The 14,418-nt window shown below is 42.8% G+C and overlaps 1 protein-coding gene across 1 annotated transcript; it reads right to left on the bottom strand.

Moving 5' to 3' along the window:
- Positions 1-944: 944 nt before the first annotated feature.
- On the bottom strand, positions 945-13,673 carry dok1b (docking protein 1b). Its single transcript, XM_088347312.1, has 5 exons — positions 13,510-13,673; positions 5,998-6,303; positions 4,930-5,017; positions 4,685-4,857; positions 945-2,730 (listed from the first exon to the last, which is right to left on the bottom strand). Exons 1-5 carry the CDS (start codon positions 13,564-13,566, stop codon positions 1,381-1,383), a joined length of 1,974 nt encoding a protein of 657 aa, XP_088203438.1. The 5' UTR covers positions 13,567-13,673; the 3' UTR covers positions 945-1,380.
- Between the last annotated feature and the right edge of the window lie 745 nt (positions 13,674-14,418).

The raw sequence follows: 14,418 nt of genomic DNA on the forward strand, positions 1-14,418 counted from the left end.
TGATTGGTTCCCTGTGCTTTTTAAGCCCAGTCCTTTCACTCTCCTGTTGTCAGTTCGTCAGCGAACCTCTATTTCTACAAGGCAAGCATTTTTGACTCTGACTCCCTTCTGTACCGCTTTTTGCACCCGTTTTCCACCCATCCATTCCTGATCTCCCCGTTTGTCTCCGGCTTTGACTTGTTTTTAAACCCCGCCCACGTTTGCTCGCCGGTCCCGGTTTACGAAGCGTTTTTGATCCCGACCACGTTTTTGCTCTCCTGTCCCGGATATCGACCTGTTTTTCCGTCCTTGACACCGCCATCTCCCGCTCCGGAAATTCCACTTCCGTATTCTGATCACGATCCGATTGTGTGAGCGGCTTGCTTCCCGCGTCCAGTGAGCACCGTATCGCAGACGCTGCCCTTCCTCTTCTATCAATTAACTTGAAGTTAACGCTACGCATTTGGGTCCTGATTCCGTTCTGGTCATGACAGTTGTCTTCAATGGCGTCGCTGTTACGAATAATTTAATCCGGAAACTGCCCCTTTTAGTTGGTAGCTCCTTTAGTCTGACAAAAACAGAAAAATAAATGCACTCAATCGGGGTTATATATGCACCTTTTGTTGTTTTTAATGAGACATTACAGTTTTGTTGAAGACGGATATTGAATGCAACAAATCTCTAATTTTTTTAAACCTAAAAACATTAATGGCTCCTGGCATATACCACTGCAGCCTCATGGCACAAACGTAGTGAAAGCGAGCTAGAGCAGAATAGAAAGACTGTAAAAATCTTGCTTTATTCCTTAAAGTTCAGTTGAAGTGATTGGAACCGGCCAAAAAAACAAACAGAGTGTGGCAGAGGAGGGAAAGTTGAGAATAAGGTCAGACTTGCTCAGCCCTGAACAGAAAATCTGTTTACCAAAAATATCTCTGACATTGTTAGCAGATGTTCACATGAAGGAATCTTTTCAAAATATATTTTTATTGTTCGTCATATTTAAATACAGCACAGCTGTTTCTTACATATATACATGTGTATTGCAGTTAAATGCAAAGCGTTTCATGTAGATGGAATAACATTGAACATCTTCCTTTTGAAGGTTAACAACCACCTGAACCTTTCATGTGAATATCATACACAGCGTTGCACGATTCCTGTCCAGGTTTTCACCATATGGACCTTTTGGAACAGCTCCTGTACTGGTTCCTTGGACTTGCAAGTCTCTCTAGATCAGTGGCATTTAGGATGATCAAGATTCGCCGTAGATCCTCTTGTCATCCAAGCATATTTATTTCTAAAACCCACACGTGGTACTTACAAAAAGCATGGATAAAAAACATAAAACATGCTTGAACAAAGCAAAAAAAAAACTGAATTCAATGCTATCAAAGATGACTGTCAAATATTCCCCAAGTTGTCATAAATGATATCAGGTGAGCTCAGCGGTGTCGGTCTGGACCGACTAGCCCATAATTTTGAGGGTTTTGAGACTTTGCTGTATAAGTCCCTCTCACCTTTCATGTTGTTGTTGTTGTTCACATTATTCTCAAGCTCGCTATGTTTGCCGGAAGGCAACGGTACAGGCTCCTTTCGAACAAAATTGCCCATACTGGGTTTAGGAGCGGGGACAGGTTTGGGCCATCTTAGAGTCGGGGGGTCGTGACCTCCACGGTTGAGGGGAGAACGTTTTTGAGATTCTATAGACTTTGTGTGTATAGGGGTGCTAGGATTTTCTTCCATTCCTGTTATCGTGACCACCTCTTCCTGCCTCTTGGTGTAAGGTTCCAAACGGGCTTCGTTGTAAATACTAATCCCCGATGTGTTACTGGAATTCATAAATCCTTTTGTGCAACCCTCAGGTTCGTCATAAATATGCTCCAGAGGCAGAACAGGGGGCAGCAGAGTTCCCTCTGCTTGACCTTCGGGGGGGTTCTTATTACTGTTCACCCGTCCGAATCTCCCGCCTGTTGCTGTTGCCCCATTCAGACTCAATGCGTCGATTTTATGGCTCAGCTCCAGGCTGATGCGGTCGTACACATGTGAATGTAGGTCCTGGGCTTTCTTATGATTAGTCCCTCCTTGGTGATGATCTAAATGGGCCCCAGATCCGGAAGTCTCTCCACCCCCAGGTCGCAGGCGAGGGTGTAGCACTCCTGTCATGGATGTAATGCTGTCCACTGGATTGGAGTAGAGTTCATCTGCCATGTGTAAAGGCAAACGGACAGCATCCACGGGCTCTGAATAGAGAGCTGCCTGCCCATCAGCTGAGAAGGTACTCTTTGGCGTTATCTGGCCTCTTGGAGATCGTGGAGGTGTGTTTCCCCCACTCACAATCCCCAGAATGGCAGGCAGTTCTGGTAAAGTCCTTCCTTTGTGTCTTTCAGGACCACCACCCATGTGGACTCTTGCTCCGCCAACTCCGTCCCCTGCCTCTCCTTTCCCAAGGACGCCGTCTGCAGAACCTGGCTTGCTGCCACCCGACTCTCCATCAGCTTCCCAACTGCTGCAGCTGCTGCTGTCTCCACTTCCGGGTAGCACGGCAACTGCATTGCGTATTTGCTGCAACGACGACTGGCATTCCGGCTCAAAGTAGTTGGGGCAACTGAGGGGGCGCTCCTCAGCCAGGGCTTTCTGGGATTTGATGGCCTGGTCCACCAGGGTGAAGATCTCGTTTCCTTGCCTGGTGTCAAAAGTGAAGATCCCGGGGCCTGAGTCACAGCGACGGCCTGATTCAAAAGAAAACATCACCTGGGGAGGTAAAAAAAAGGATTCACTCCAGTTAGCAAACCAAGGGTACTGGTAATCTCAAATTCTTAAACATGCATATATATATATATATATATATATATATATATATATATATATATATCACTGGTATACAGACGCTGCCCTACTTACGAACGAAATAGGTTCCGGGACGATCGTTCGTAAGTTGAATTTGTTGGTAAGTTGCTTCAGTGCTATATTTTGTATGTTTTAGGTTTAAGTCTGTTTAAGGCTTGTATAAAAAAATAAACATTTCATAAATTAATATGCTCTATAAAGATGAATGAAATGAACTGAACTTTTGAAAGATGCGCTTCAAGAGGTCCTCCTCCATGGTAAAAAGTGGCAGAAAAGAGTGTTCTGACTATTTTCTCAACCACATCAAGCTTTCTTATTCCACTTTCATTTCAAAAGAAATGGATCGCCTTTTCTTTACACTTTACACCAACCATATTGAATGGATGCACAAGATACTAAACAATAAAAAGTCATAGTCCTTAGCGCGCTGGAGATATAGTTTAGAATGTTTTCGGATGACCTAGGAAGAGGAAGCCGGATATCTTCTTCAGAGTGGATGCTGGGTGCCCGCTCACAGCACCACCACATGCCGGTAGCGGCGGAAAGAACCACTACAGTACTGTCCTGTACTCGGAAAAAGGTGCACACGATACAAAATCTGACTTACCGCAATATCCGGATATTTTTCGACATCCCAAAAAAAATGTTCGGATCTACCATTTTACGTAAGTCGAATGGTCGTAAGTAGGGGAGCGTCTGTATTGCAATTATTTTCCTAGATAATAAATTTAAAGACAGCATCTGTCTTTGTCATCCTGAGCTGTGACATTAGAGGAATACAACCACCCTAGCAAGCCTTATCGTCTTACTTATTAAATTGTCGAAGAGGTATCAAGTGTTTTAAGCCCAATTTTTTTTTTTTTTTTTTGTTAGTTATGTGGAGAATGCCTAGGTTTTATGTCGCAGGTCGATTAGGAAATGGTACAACAAAGAGCGAATAGCCCAAAATGGGCTAACTGGCAAAATAACACCTGCAGAGCCACCAACGGGGGCTAGCCATGACAGATGAACGATAGGTGGCCACAGCCTTGGCGGAGATTCAACATGCAGTGACCGGCCAGGCTAACTGGGAACCAACAATAAAAAACTGCAATGGCTACAGCAACAAATGTGGTCAAAAACATGCAGTGACTAGCCTGGCTAACCGCAACCAACAACGAAAGCGGCAACGGTGACAAACGCAAAGCCAGCCAGGGATAAACCAAGGGACACGGTAAAATCGGCGCTAACGCCAGGCTAGCTAGACAAAAAAACAAGGTAGTCAGCGAAAGAAGGCCATCCACGAGCAAACTAAACAGGAAAGCCCTCGGCAACTCAAGCACTAACAGGGAGCTAGCCTGGCAAAATGACTGCAATAAAAACACATGAAAAGGAACAATTACCTATCTAAAAGGAGGCGGTGATAGGGAGGGCAAGGTTCCAATATCTCCAAGCAGAAATGAGCAGTATGCAATCACTGTTTACTACAATTTATGTCTGTTTCGGAGCTGCCTTGCATATTGTGTTAATGAGATTTGCCATTTTGAAAGTATTGTGTTCCTTCAGTGATGTCACAGTTATACAGCAAACAAGCCAGAGGGCTCAAATTTGAGACTAAATGTCTCGAAACTTTCGGTGCGTGGAATATTTTGCAACATATTAACATAATTGTGGGGAGGAACACTACATGTTTTGTACCTTATTGAAAAAAATCATTTTGGAAATACTTTTAAGAAAGCTACAAGAGTTGTTTAACTTGATGACATTTTCTGCTGTCGAGTCTGCATTGCTTGCGCATTTGAAATGTCATTTCATTCTTTGCAACAAAAAAGCAAATGAGTAACCACATGCACACGCCCTTATGCATTGTTGCACCTACCCGATCTCGCCCATATCTCCTCAGCAGTTTATAAGGCCAGACAAAGATGTTCCTCTTTGTTTTGGGCTCTTTTAAGATCAGGACGTTGCTTTCGGCTTTCAGCCAGTAGTTGCCAGATAACCTGCAGCGGTCCGAAGCTTCTGTTTTCTGAATGCTGACCCAGAACTCATTCACTATGGAGATTTTGGCACAGTTTATGAATGATTTGCTTTTGTTACATTTGGTGCCTTGTGTTGCCTGCTCACCTTCCTCTCCGGAGTAATAAATGAGGTTCTCTGACATCTTCAGGTCTTGAGTTTCACAGTCTGAATCCCGGTTGCCAACGCTTCCACTCTATAGAATAGGGGTGGGCAAACATTTTGAAATACATTTTGAATTTGATTTCCTTGTTTTCTAGCCTTTGAGATACAAAAGACCTGTTTTTAAATTTGTCACATTGTTGCAGCTACTTCAAGGGGATTTTTTACGATGACTTTTTTCATTGTAAACATTAAATTCATCAGAAAAAAGGACTAGAAAGGCAGCAATGATATGTAGGGATTAATAGTTAAGTCATTTTTCCCCATATAGCTGTCAAGAACCGGAACAGGAGGAGGACCCAGATGCGTGACGTTTCTCACACAAGCTTTATTTTACGGGAAATGGGGCAGTCATGCACGTTAACCCAAAACGCCAGCGATTCGGCGATCGTTGGGCGGAAGACATAAGGCAGCAGTCTGGCGTGGAATGACAGGAAGCCAGAGGCCGACGAGATCGATATCAATTGCACGAGCAGAGTAGTCCGATAACAAGCAGGACGAAATAGGCAGAAACAATACCAGACACTGGGGATCGAAATTAAACAGGACAAACTAAATGGGAATGCTACCAGACACTGGAGATCGATAACAAACAGCGCTTCCTCTTTCTTTCAATAAAACTTGTGGTAAATATGACGCAATTGGGTCCTGTTTCCGTTTTGGTCCTGACAGTGAGCCCAATTAAAACCATCATTCTTTTTGTGAAACAGCCATTTTATGTATGATTATATTAACATCTTGGCCGGAGTTTGCCCTCCCCTGCTGTAGTAGCACATCATCTTGGTGAATTGCGATTGAGTCTAAAATGTGTTAAGGATCAAAAACTTGCAGCAGGCAATAGAAACCTGCTTTACTCTGAATGTGAAATTGGTAATACAAGCAGTGTTTTGCAGAACTTCTAATGGAATGTAACTCAGTCCCAAAAACAAACTGTGACTGAGAAGAGGGAACTTTTTGTAGCCGTTGGCGATCAAACTCAAACCAACATGGAGCCAAAGAAAAAGAAATGGATACCTGAAATGCAATGTCACACATGGTATCCATCCATTCCTTGGCAACGTTCTTCTCTGCAGCAAACACGTGCGTCTTGTCATTGGTTTCCACACAGAATGCTGTCATGTTGTCTTTGGGACAGTTTTCCATAAGCGTCGGAAGAATGGAAATGCATTCGGACAAGCGGATGATCTTCTTGTCCAGTTTTCTGGTCTTCTCGTTTGTATTTCCGCCCGAGCCTCCCGACCCGGAAGACTCGAAGAACTCGAGACGTGCGATGCCGTTTTGACTGGCCGGGTAGAGGACGAACCAATTCTTCTTCCATTTCTAAAGGACAGAACCACATATGGAGCTTGTCAAATCCTAAAAGTTAGCGGACACCAGGGCAGACAACTCTGAAAAGTTGACTGCCATAAAGTTGCCTGCCCCATTTTTCACAACTTGAAACACAATAAGACGACTAATCGCGAAATAACTTGTTGTAAAGTATTAAGGATTGATGATCAGAATATATAACAGAACAACACTTTAAAATTAAGTTTATTATAAATCTACTTATAACATTCATTGGATGTATATGATATCGATGTTTTCCATCTGCCATCAGTATTTACCTGTATTTATTCATCTTTATTCATGTAATGTTACAAGCCACGTGAACTCCTCTTTCCGCGATGCTTTTAATGTACGTTTACGTTTTGTAGCGTAATCAATTTTGTTAGCTTCTTTTGAATATTTTTCTGGGGCAGAGGTTTTGGCTTGATTCCTAATCACATATCCATTTTTCTTGTGTTCTCTGTGCGTCTACTTTGGAAAATGATATGCAGATGCAGGACCTTATAACGCTGGGGAAAGTCCAGATGCACGAAGTTATTTGTCGCAGGCTTCTCATCGGCTGCAGAGTATGCAAATTGACAAACGAACCGAAATTCTTAAATTTACAAAACGAACCAAGATTTCGAAATGGGAATGAAGCAAACGTTTGGTTAGAAAAAATACTTTTTTTTTTCCTTGAAAAAGTTGTCAGCCACCTGTTTTGTAAGTTGTACGCCCGACGTAAAAGATGTACGCCCCGGGCGTCCGGGCAGACGTTATTTCAGACACTGTTATTAACACATTTAATGCCTATCATTTCTCTCTAATGGGAAAAGCCGGTTCCAGCTAATTTTTAACTCATTTTTAAAGGACTACAGAGAATCTGGTTCTATAGATATATAGCCAGCCATAGGACAATCAAAACCAAAAACTTAAACCCTCATCTTTCAAAAGAAAAGTTATTTTCCCCTTTTTTTACCATTATTTAGTAAACAATAGTTGAACATGGCTGTTTCTTGAAAATACTCCTTTGCAAGAACATTTCTGAGAGAAGATGCATTTCAAGCAGAACTTTCACTTTTGTGCTTTTTTTCTGCATTTGTGATACCTCCAATATCTTAACAATACTTTTAATAGACACAGGGGAACTTTGCTTGCAAAATTAAATATTATTGCAGGAGCACTAAACCTACGCGTTAACTTTGGAAGAACATTACAGCGCCAGATATTTCTAGGGACAGATAGCACTATTTCAGTCACCATGGTGAGCGCGTTCTTCCAGATTTGCACAAAACGTCATCCCTGTCTGCCCCGACGTTGACGAAGGAACTTAGTAACTTTTTTTTTAGAAATGAAATAGCGTTAACTGTCTTTACTTATACATATATTTGCTACTCTGATCACACTGCTGCACTTTGCCTTCTCGCCATATGGGCCGCCTATACACTATCAATCGCCAGATACAGGAAGCACCACAAGTGGGGCTTCCTCGATGTGTGGACCAAGATCTGATCAAAGCCACTCTTGCCTTTTAATAGTGATTTATCATACTGAAAACATTCCCAGTGTTTTGATACTTACTGAGGAGCTGCGCCAAACCCTTTGTAATGTTTTTTTTTTTTTAAACAAAAACATTTTTTACGCTTTGACACTCAGGGACAATGCTTCTGAAGATGTTTATTATGACACTGAATAAATAATGTATCCATCCATCCATTATGTGCACCGCTTATCCTCAGTAGGGTCGCGGGGGTGCTGGAGCCCATCTCAGCTATCTTCAGGCAATGGGCAGGGGACACCTGAACTGGTTGCCAGCCAGTCGCAGGGCACACAGGGACAGACAATTTGCTCGCTCATTCACATTAAGGGACGATTTGGACCGGCCGGGGGTGATTTTTAATTCATTGGAACCTTGTATGTGATGAACAGTGGAAAAACAAATCTCTATCAAACAGTATTATTTTCAAAACGCAGTCTTTTTTTCATACTGGAACACGGAAAAATAGGTGTCACACAGAAAAATAGGTGGAAAAAAGGGAATGGGCAACAGGAAAAGTACTAGAGTGAAACTAAAATATTGATAAATACATATCTTGCCAGTTGTATTGGAAAAGGGTATTATATACATGATGTAATTTCAAAATATTATGGCCTTATTTTTCATTGCAGTATTATAACAAAACTTAACAGAACTTCATCATACATCTTTCAAACTCATGGCCCGTGGGCCTAATGTAGCCCGCTATATCATTTTATGTAGCCTGCGAGTCAATGCTAAACAAAGCACAAGAGAAAAATGAGCTGCTTTGCATCGCACAATGACTGGCGTTTTTAAACATGATCAGGACCCAAACGCGTGACGTTACTCACACAAGCCTTTCATTTTACGGGAAATGGGGAGTCATGCACGTTAGGCAGCAGTCCGGCATGAATGATAGGAAGCCAGAGGCCGACGAGATCGATACCAATTGCCCGAGTTGATATCGGACAGATGGGATCGATACCAGACAGGACGGGACAGACAGGATAGATAATGAAACAGGATATCGAAAAAAAACAAGACAAACTTGGCGGGAACGAAAACTGGAGAGAATAATAAACAGGACAAAAAAAGACGTGAACGAAACCGGAAACCGATATTAAACAGAACAAAAATAAACGGGAACAATACCGGACAGGGAGTACCAACAGGAAACAGGACCGAGTCAAAACCCAAGTTCGTTGACGGACTGACAAAGGAAAAAATGCCACACGGGCAGGGCCAATTGGGCGCCGTGGCAACCGTAGCAACATGTCCACTGGATGTCGCCAAAGCCAAGCGCAACTTGCAAAGCACCCACTGTAGCTATATTTGCTGACTGCCATTAATCAACCAGAGAACACTGATAAAACTCACTCTGATGTTATTTTACCTAAAACAAAATTCCCAGATACGCTGTTTAAAGCAATCGGAAAAAAATATATATATATTTTTTAAATAGCACTTGGGCTTCTTTGCAGAATTTTAGAGAAGCTTTTGCTCCTCTCCAATACACATATGACATTTAGCGATGTTCCCATATTCATGTAAACATTTTAATTTAAAAAAATTAAAGAGCAGAAAGAATTTGAAATCATTTAAATTTGTGTTTGTATGCTATTTTTGTCGCCGTCCAGTTTCCCGGGGTTAAGTAAACTGTAGTGAGATTAATTTAATTGTTGCTTCTCTTTTTGTTGTACAAATGCACAGTTGATAAACACTACAAGATATTTAATCTCAGTGAAGGAAACAAAACATTGATGAAAAATAACTCTCAATAATCGTGTTGTATTCACATCTTACATCGCTGAATCAGAATTTAATTAGGAGCCTCCGAAAAGACCCCCAGCTTAAGACACACTTTTTATGCCATTAATTTACTAGTCTGGCTCCCGTGAGAATGTTTTTTTTCTACCGTGTGGCTGACCAGAACGGAATAAGGACCCAGATGTGTAACGTTAACCACAAGTTTATTGAGATAAGGGGGAAAGGCAGCGCCCGCGATCCGGTGCTCGCTGGACGCGGGAGGAAAGCCGCTCACAGAATCGGAACGTGTTCCGAATGCGGAGCTGGGACCGACGGGAGTCAAAATCAAAGTGCTTGCCTTGTAGAAACAGAGGTTTGCTGACGGACTGACAACAGGCAAATGAAAGGACTGAGCTTAATATGGACGGGGAACCAATCAGGTAGCCCGCAGCGGCTGGCGCCAAACGAGCGGGCACAGGTGAAACTAATCAGTCATCATGACAGTAGCCCCAAACTTGACACCCCTGACTTGGGCTAGTGTACTTGTAAATATGTTTTTCCTATTGAACCTGACATTCCTTAGGTAATTTTTCTCATTTATGTCTTTTTTACTTTTTATCTTGTTTATTCTGGAAGCCCATCTTTAATCTCGTTGCAAACAATGTTCACTATCCATCCTCCCATTATCTGCACCGCTTATCCTCAGTAGGGTCGCGGGGGTGCTGGAGCCCCTCCCAGCCATCTTCGGGCAGTGGGCAGGGGACACCCTGAACTTGTTGCCAGCCAGTCGCAGGACACACAGGGACAGACAATTCGGTCGCTCATTCACACCTAGGGACAATTTTGGAGCGGCCAATTAACCCCATGTTCTCCCGTGCTTGCGTTGGTTTACTCCGACCACTCCGGTTTCCTCCCACATTCCCAAAAACATGCATTCTAGGTTAATTGGCCGGTCCGAATTGTCCCTAGGTGTGAATGAGCTAATGAGTTATACGTCTCTGTGTGCCTGCGACTGGCTGGCAACCAGTTCAGGGTGTCCCCTACCCACTACCCGAAGATAGCTGGGATGGGCTCCAGCACCCCCGCGACCCTACTGAGGATAAGTGGTGCAGATAATGGATGGATGGAAGGAAAATGTTTCCTAACACATACTGCTTATCTTTGTAGAGATGTCTGCTGCCATTCAGGGACCAACGTGCATGAAACAACATACAGGTACTCAGTTTACAGCATTGACCTCAGAAAAATGTCTCAGTTTGATATACTTCTATTTACAAAGCAGTAAATGGTCAGATAACACGTTGGGGATGACCAAGGCCAAAAGGTTTTGATGGTCCTGGTCATATGAGCAGAAAGAGGTGCGCAACATAGACAAAGACCCTCTTTCAAATAACCATGAACGGAATTCTCAGCGAGTGGTGCATTTCGAGAAAAATCTAGTTTGTGATGATGACCAAGTCCAGACCACACAAGTATAGTTGCTCTGCAACCTTCAATTTCTGAATGACACGATTTGCAGAATGTATGTAGTAAATTAAACTCTTGTGGATGCAGGAAGCTCATACACCGAATTGAGCTTATCACAAGACCATTTTGTACCATTAGTCATAAGCCAAATTTACTGTACAGTAAATTATTCCAAGAATTTGACCATTTAAAATCAGAGTTGATGTACAGATATTTTGTCAATATTTTGGAGGAGTGTTTCTCAACTCGTGGATCAGGACTGAAAAACTGGGATTTAAAAAGTGAGGCTGCGAAAAAAAACGTTCTCTATAAATAGTCGGAATTCCCATCTCTTCATGTAAACTCCGGTCATAGAAGTCACAGCGCTTTTTTTTTATTTGCTCGGAAATTTTTCAATTCTTTGACAAACAACAACTTTGTTTAAGAGAAACGGGAATTGTTATTTTCCCTAGTAAGTAGTTACTTTTACGACTATAGAGTAATTCAGTCACTAACTCGGTTACTTTTTAGATGGAGTAGTGAGTAACTGTAAGATAGATAGATAGATATGGGCTTTTACTAATTACTTTTTAAAGTACTGTGTACAACACTTCTGAAGTCAAGGCATATTTGTATAGCCCTTGATCACAAGAAGTCTCAAAGAGTTGCTCAGACCACAGACTAAATGCTGAGTCGGCTTTTTTTTTTTTAGATTTTTTTCACATCAAGGGTAACTTATTTAACCGCCTGTAAAATATGGTTTCATTGCCCTCATTTGGGCCCGCCCGTTTGGCGTCAGCTACTGCTCGTTGCCTGATTGGCTTCCCTCCGATTTAAACTCAGTGCTCTCATTCACTCCTTGTCAGTCCGTCAATGAACCTCTGCACTTGCAAGAATTGTATTTTGACTCTATCCGGTATCCTGCTCGTGTATCAAGTATCCAATATCGATCCCGCCTGTCTCGTCCTGTCCGGTAGCTTGCTCCAGTATCCAGTATCGATCCCGCCTGTCTCGTCCTGTCCGGTATCTTGCTCCAGTATCCGGTATCGATCCCGCCTGTCTCGTCCTGTACGGTATCCTTCTCCAGTACCCGGTATCAATCCCGTCTATCCTGTCCTGTCCGGTATCTTGCTCCAGTATCCGTATCGATCCTATCCGTCCCCTTGTACGGTATCTTGCTCCAGTATCCAGTATCGATTCTGTCTGTCCTACTCCGTCCGGTATCTTGCTTGTGTACCCAGTTTCCGGTATCTATCCTGTCTGTCCCGTCCTGTAAGGTATCATGCTCGTGTAACCAGTATCCGGTATCGATCCCGTCTGTCCTGTCCGGTTTCTTGCTCTTGTATCCAGTATCCGGTAGAGAGCCCGTCTGTCCCGTTCTGTCCTGTATCTGCTCGTGTATCCTGTATCTAGTATCGATCCTGTCTGTCCTGTCTGGTTTCAATCTCTTCTGCCCAGCGATCGCCGAATCACTGGTGTTTGTGTTCCCGCGCATGACCGTTCCCGTAAAATAAAGCTTGTGTGAAAACGTTACGCATCGGGGTCCACCGTCTATCCGGGTTCTGACTTATGGTGTGGAAACGAAACTTGCGATTATCAAAAAATACAAAAAAAAGGGCAGCACGGCGGCGCAGTGGTTAGCGCATGTGCGGCACAGTTCATGTCTTGGGAACCTCCTGCGTGGGCTCAAATCCAGCCCCAGACTTCCTGTGCGGAGTTTGTATGTTCTCCCCTTGCTTGCGTGGGTTTCCTCCGGGCACTCCGGTTTCCTCCCACATTCCAAAAACATGCATTTCAGGTGAATTGGCTGGTCCAAATTGTCTCTAGGTGTGAATGAGCGAGTGAGTTGTCTGTCCCTGTGTGCCCTGCGATTGGCTGGCAACCAGTTCAGGGTGTCCCCTGCCCACTGCCCGATGAATGCTGGGATGGGCTCCAGCACCCCCGCGACCCTACTGAGGATAAGCGGTGTAGCTAATGAGATGAGATGAGACAAAAAAAAGGCACATGAATCGCTACCCTCGCTAAGTTGCATGGCCGTAACCAATCAACACCTTTACTGCCCTCTAGCGACATGTTTTTTATTTCTTTTTAAACAAATCATAAGTTTTCAACTGTGTTGAACGATCCTAAATTATTTTAGAGGTGTCATATTTGACCACTAGACGGCACTGTATTATCTAATGTGAACGAAGACCAATGCAAAATGAGCACAGCGTAGCAGCAAGATAACAGCCAAGCATGGTGGCGACTACTAGGTATTGATTCTGCTATATAAAACTAATTAAATTTTCTTAACTTTTGCATATTTATAAAAATGAACATTTGTATGATAGTTCATGTATTCGTGCCTACTGAAGGAATATTTATTGTACCACTAGGAGGCGCTGAATATGACACACTGTCCCTTAAAGTGATAGTTCAAAAAAATTAACCAGCCAGACATTGAAGCTCTGAACCTAAAATTGCCTGTAGGGTTATTGATAAGTATAATAAGAACAAAATATTACCTTGCCAAACTTTTGATGCTGAACAAAAAGTTGTCCCTCCTTTACGTGGGTGTCCATGCCCCAATCCTCCAGGGACTGGTTGCCAAAATTAGACCGGCACTTGACAGCAGAAAGAAAAAGAAAATACTCTAAAGTTTGTTATTCTATTTCTGCTCCCCCTCCACCCCCCTACACTCTACATCCCCGAACTTCCCCACTTCTCTCACTTCCGCTGCTTGGCCATGAAAGGGCAAAAATGGTTCACATACGCCGCAGAAAAAAGAAGTCAAAGAAATAAAAGACCACAGCATATATAGGGCGCTCCCATCGGGGTCAAAAAGTTCCGAAACTTTAAGACGTGAAGTTACTCCGCTACTTGACGCATCTGACGGCTGTTGGGAGAGAAAGCTGTGGAAACAAGCGAATATCAACGACCATGATGTTCTTCTAAGCCTTTCAAAATAAGAGTGCAGTTTTGTAAATCTTAACCAGGGGGTCCCAAATTATTTCTCGTGAGGGCCACAAAGGTTTTCCCCTCTCTGGGTAGGGGCCGGTGCCAGTTTGTAACAGTCCCTGGTTGTAAAAATGTATTGTTTATTTCAGAAAGACGGTTTAAACTATTCCTTCTAGATTCTTCACAGAACTAAAGTCAGAAAATAAATAATTACACTATTTATGAAATAGATAATAACCAAAAAACACTCACAGGGTTCTTCATAGAAAAAAAAGTCCATGGAACATTCACGTTCTGTTGTGCTGTGCACAGTCTTGACAGGTCCCAGCTTAGTTGTCAGAGCAATAGTATAGATGACTTATGAAAAGGCAGTAGATTTTTTTTTCCTTGATATCACCATTTTTAGTCACAATACCAGAAACGAATGATAATTTCGTTGTGTGTTTAACATGTTACAACAACGGTTTGTAAAATTC

Source organism: Urocampus carinirostris, chromosome 11, assembly GCF_059441175.1.
Source record: "Urocampus carinirostris isolate Australia breed hairy pipefish chromosome 11, RoL_Ucar_1.0, whole genome shotgun sequence".
In the NCBI taxonomy this organism is placed as follows: Eukaryota; Metazoa; Chordata; class Actinopteri; order Syngnathiformes; family Syngnathidae; genus Urocampus; species Urocampus carinirostris.

Coding starts and splice junctions, on each gene's coding strand:
- dok1b (XM_088347312.1), bottom strand. CDS start 13,566: ATGGACACCCACGTAAAGGAGGGACAACTTTTTGTTCAGCATCAAAAG. Junction 6,304..13,509: donor AGCATCAAAAGTTTGGCAAG/GTAATATTTTGT, acceptor TCTGTCCTTTAG/AAATGGAAGAAGAATTGGTT. Junction 5,018..5,997: donor TGTGTGACATTGCATTTCAG/GTATCCATTTCT, acceptor CCTATTCTATAG/AGTGGAAGCGTTGGCAACCG.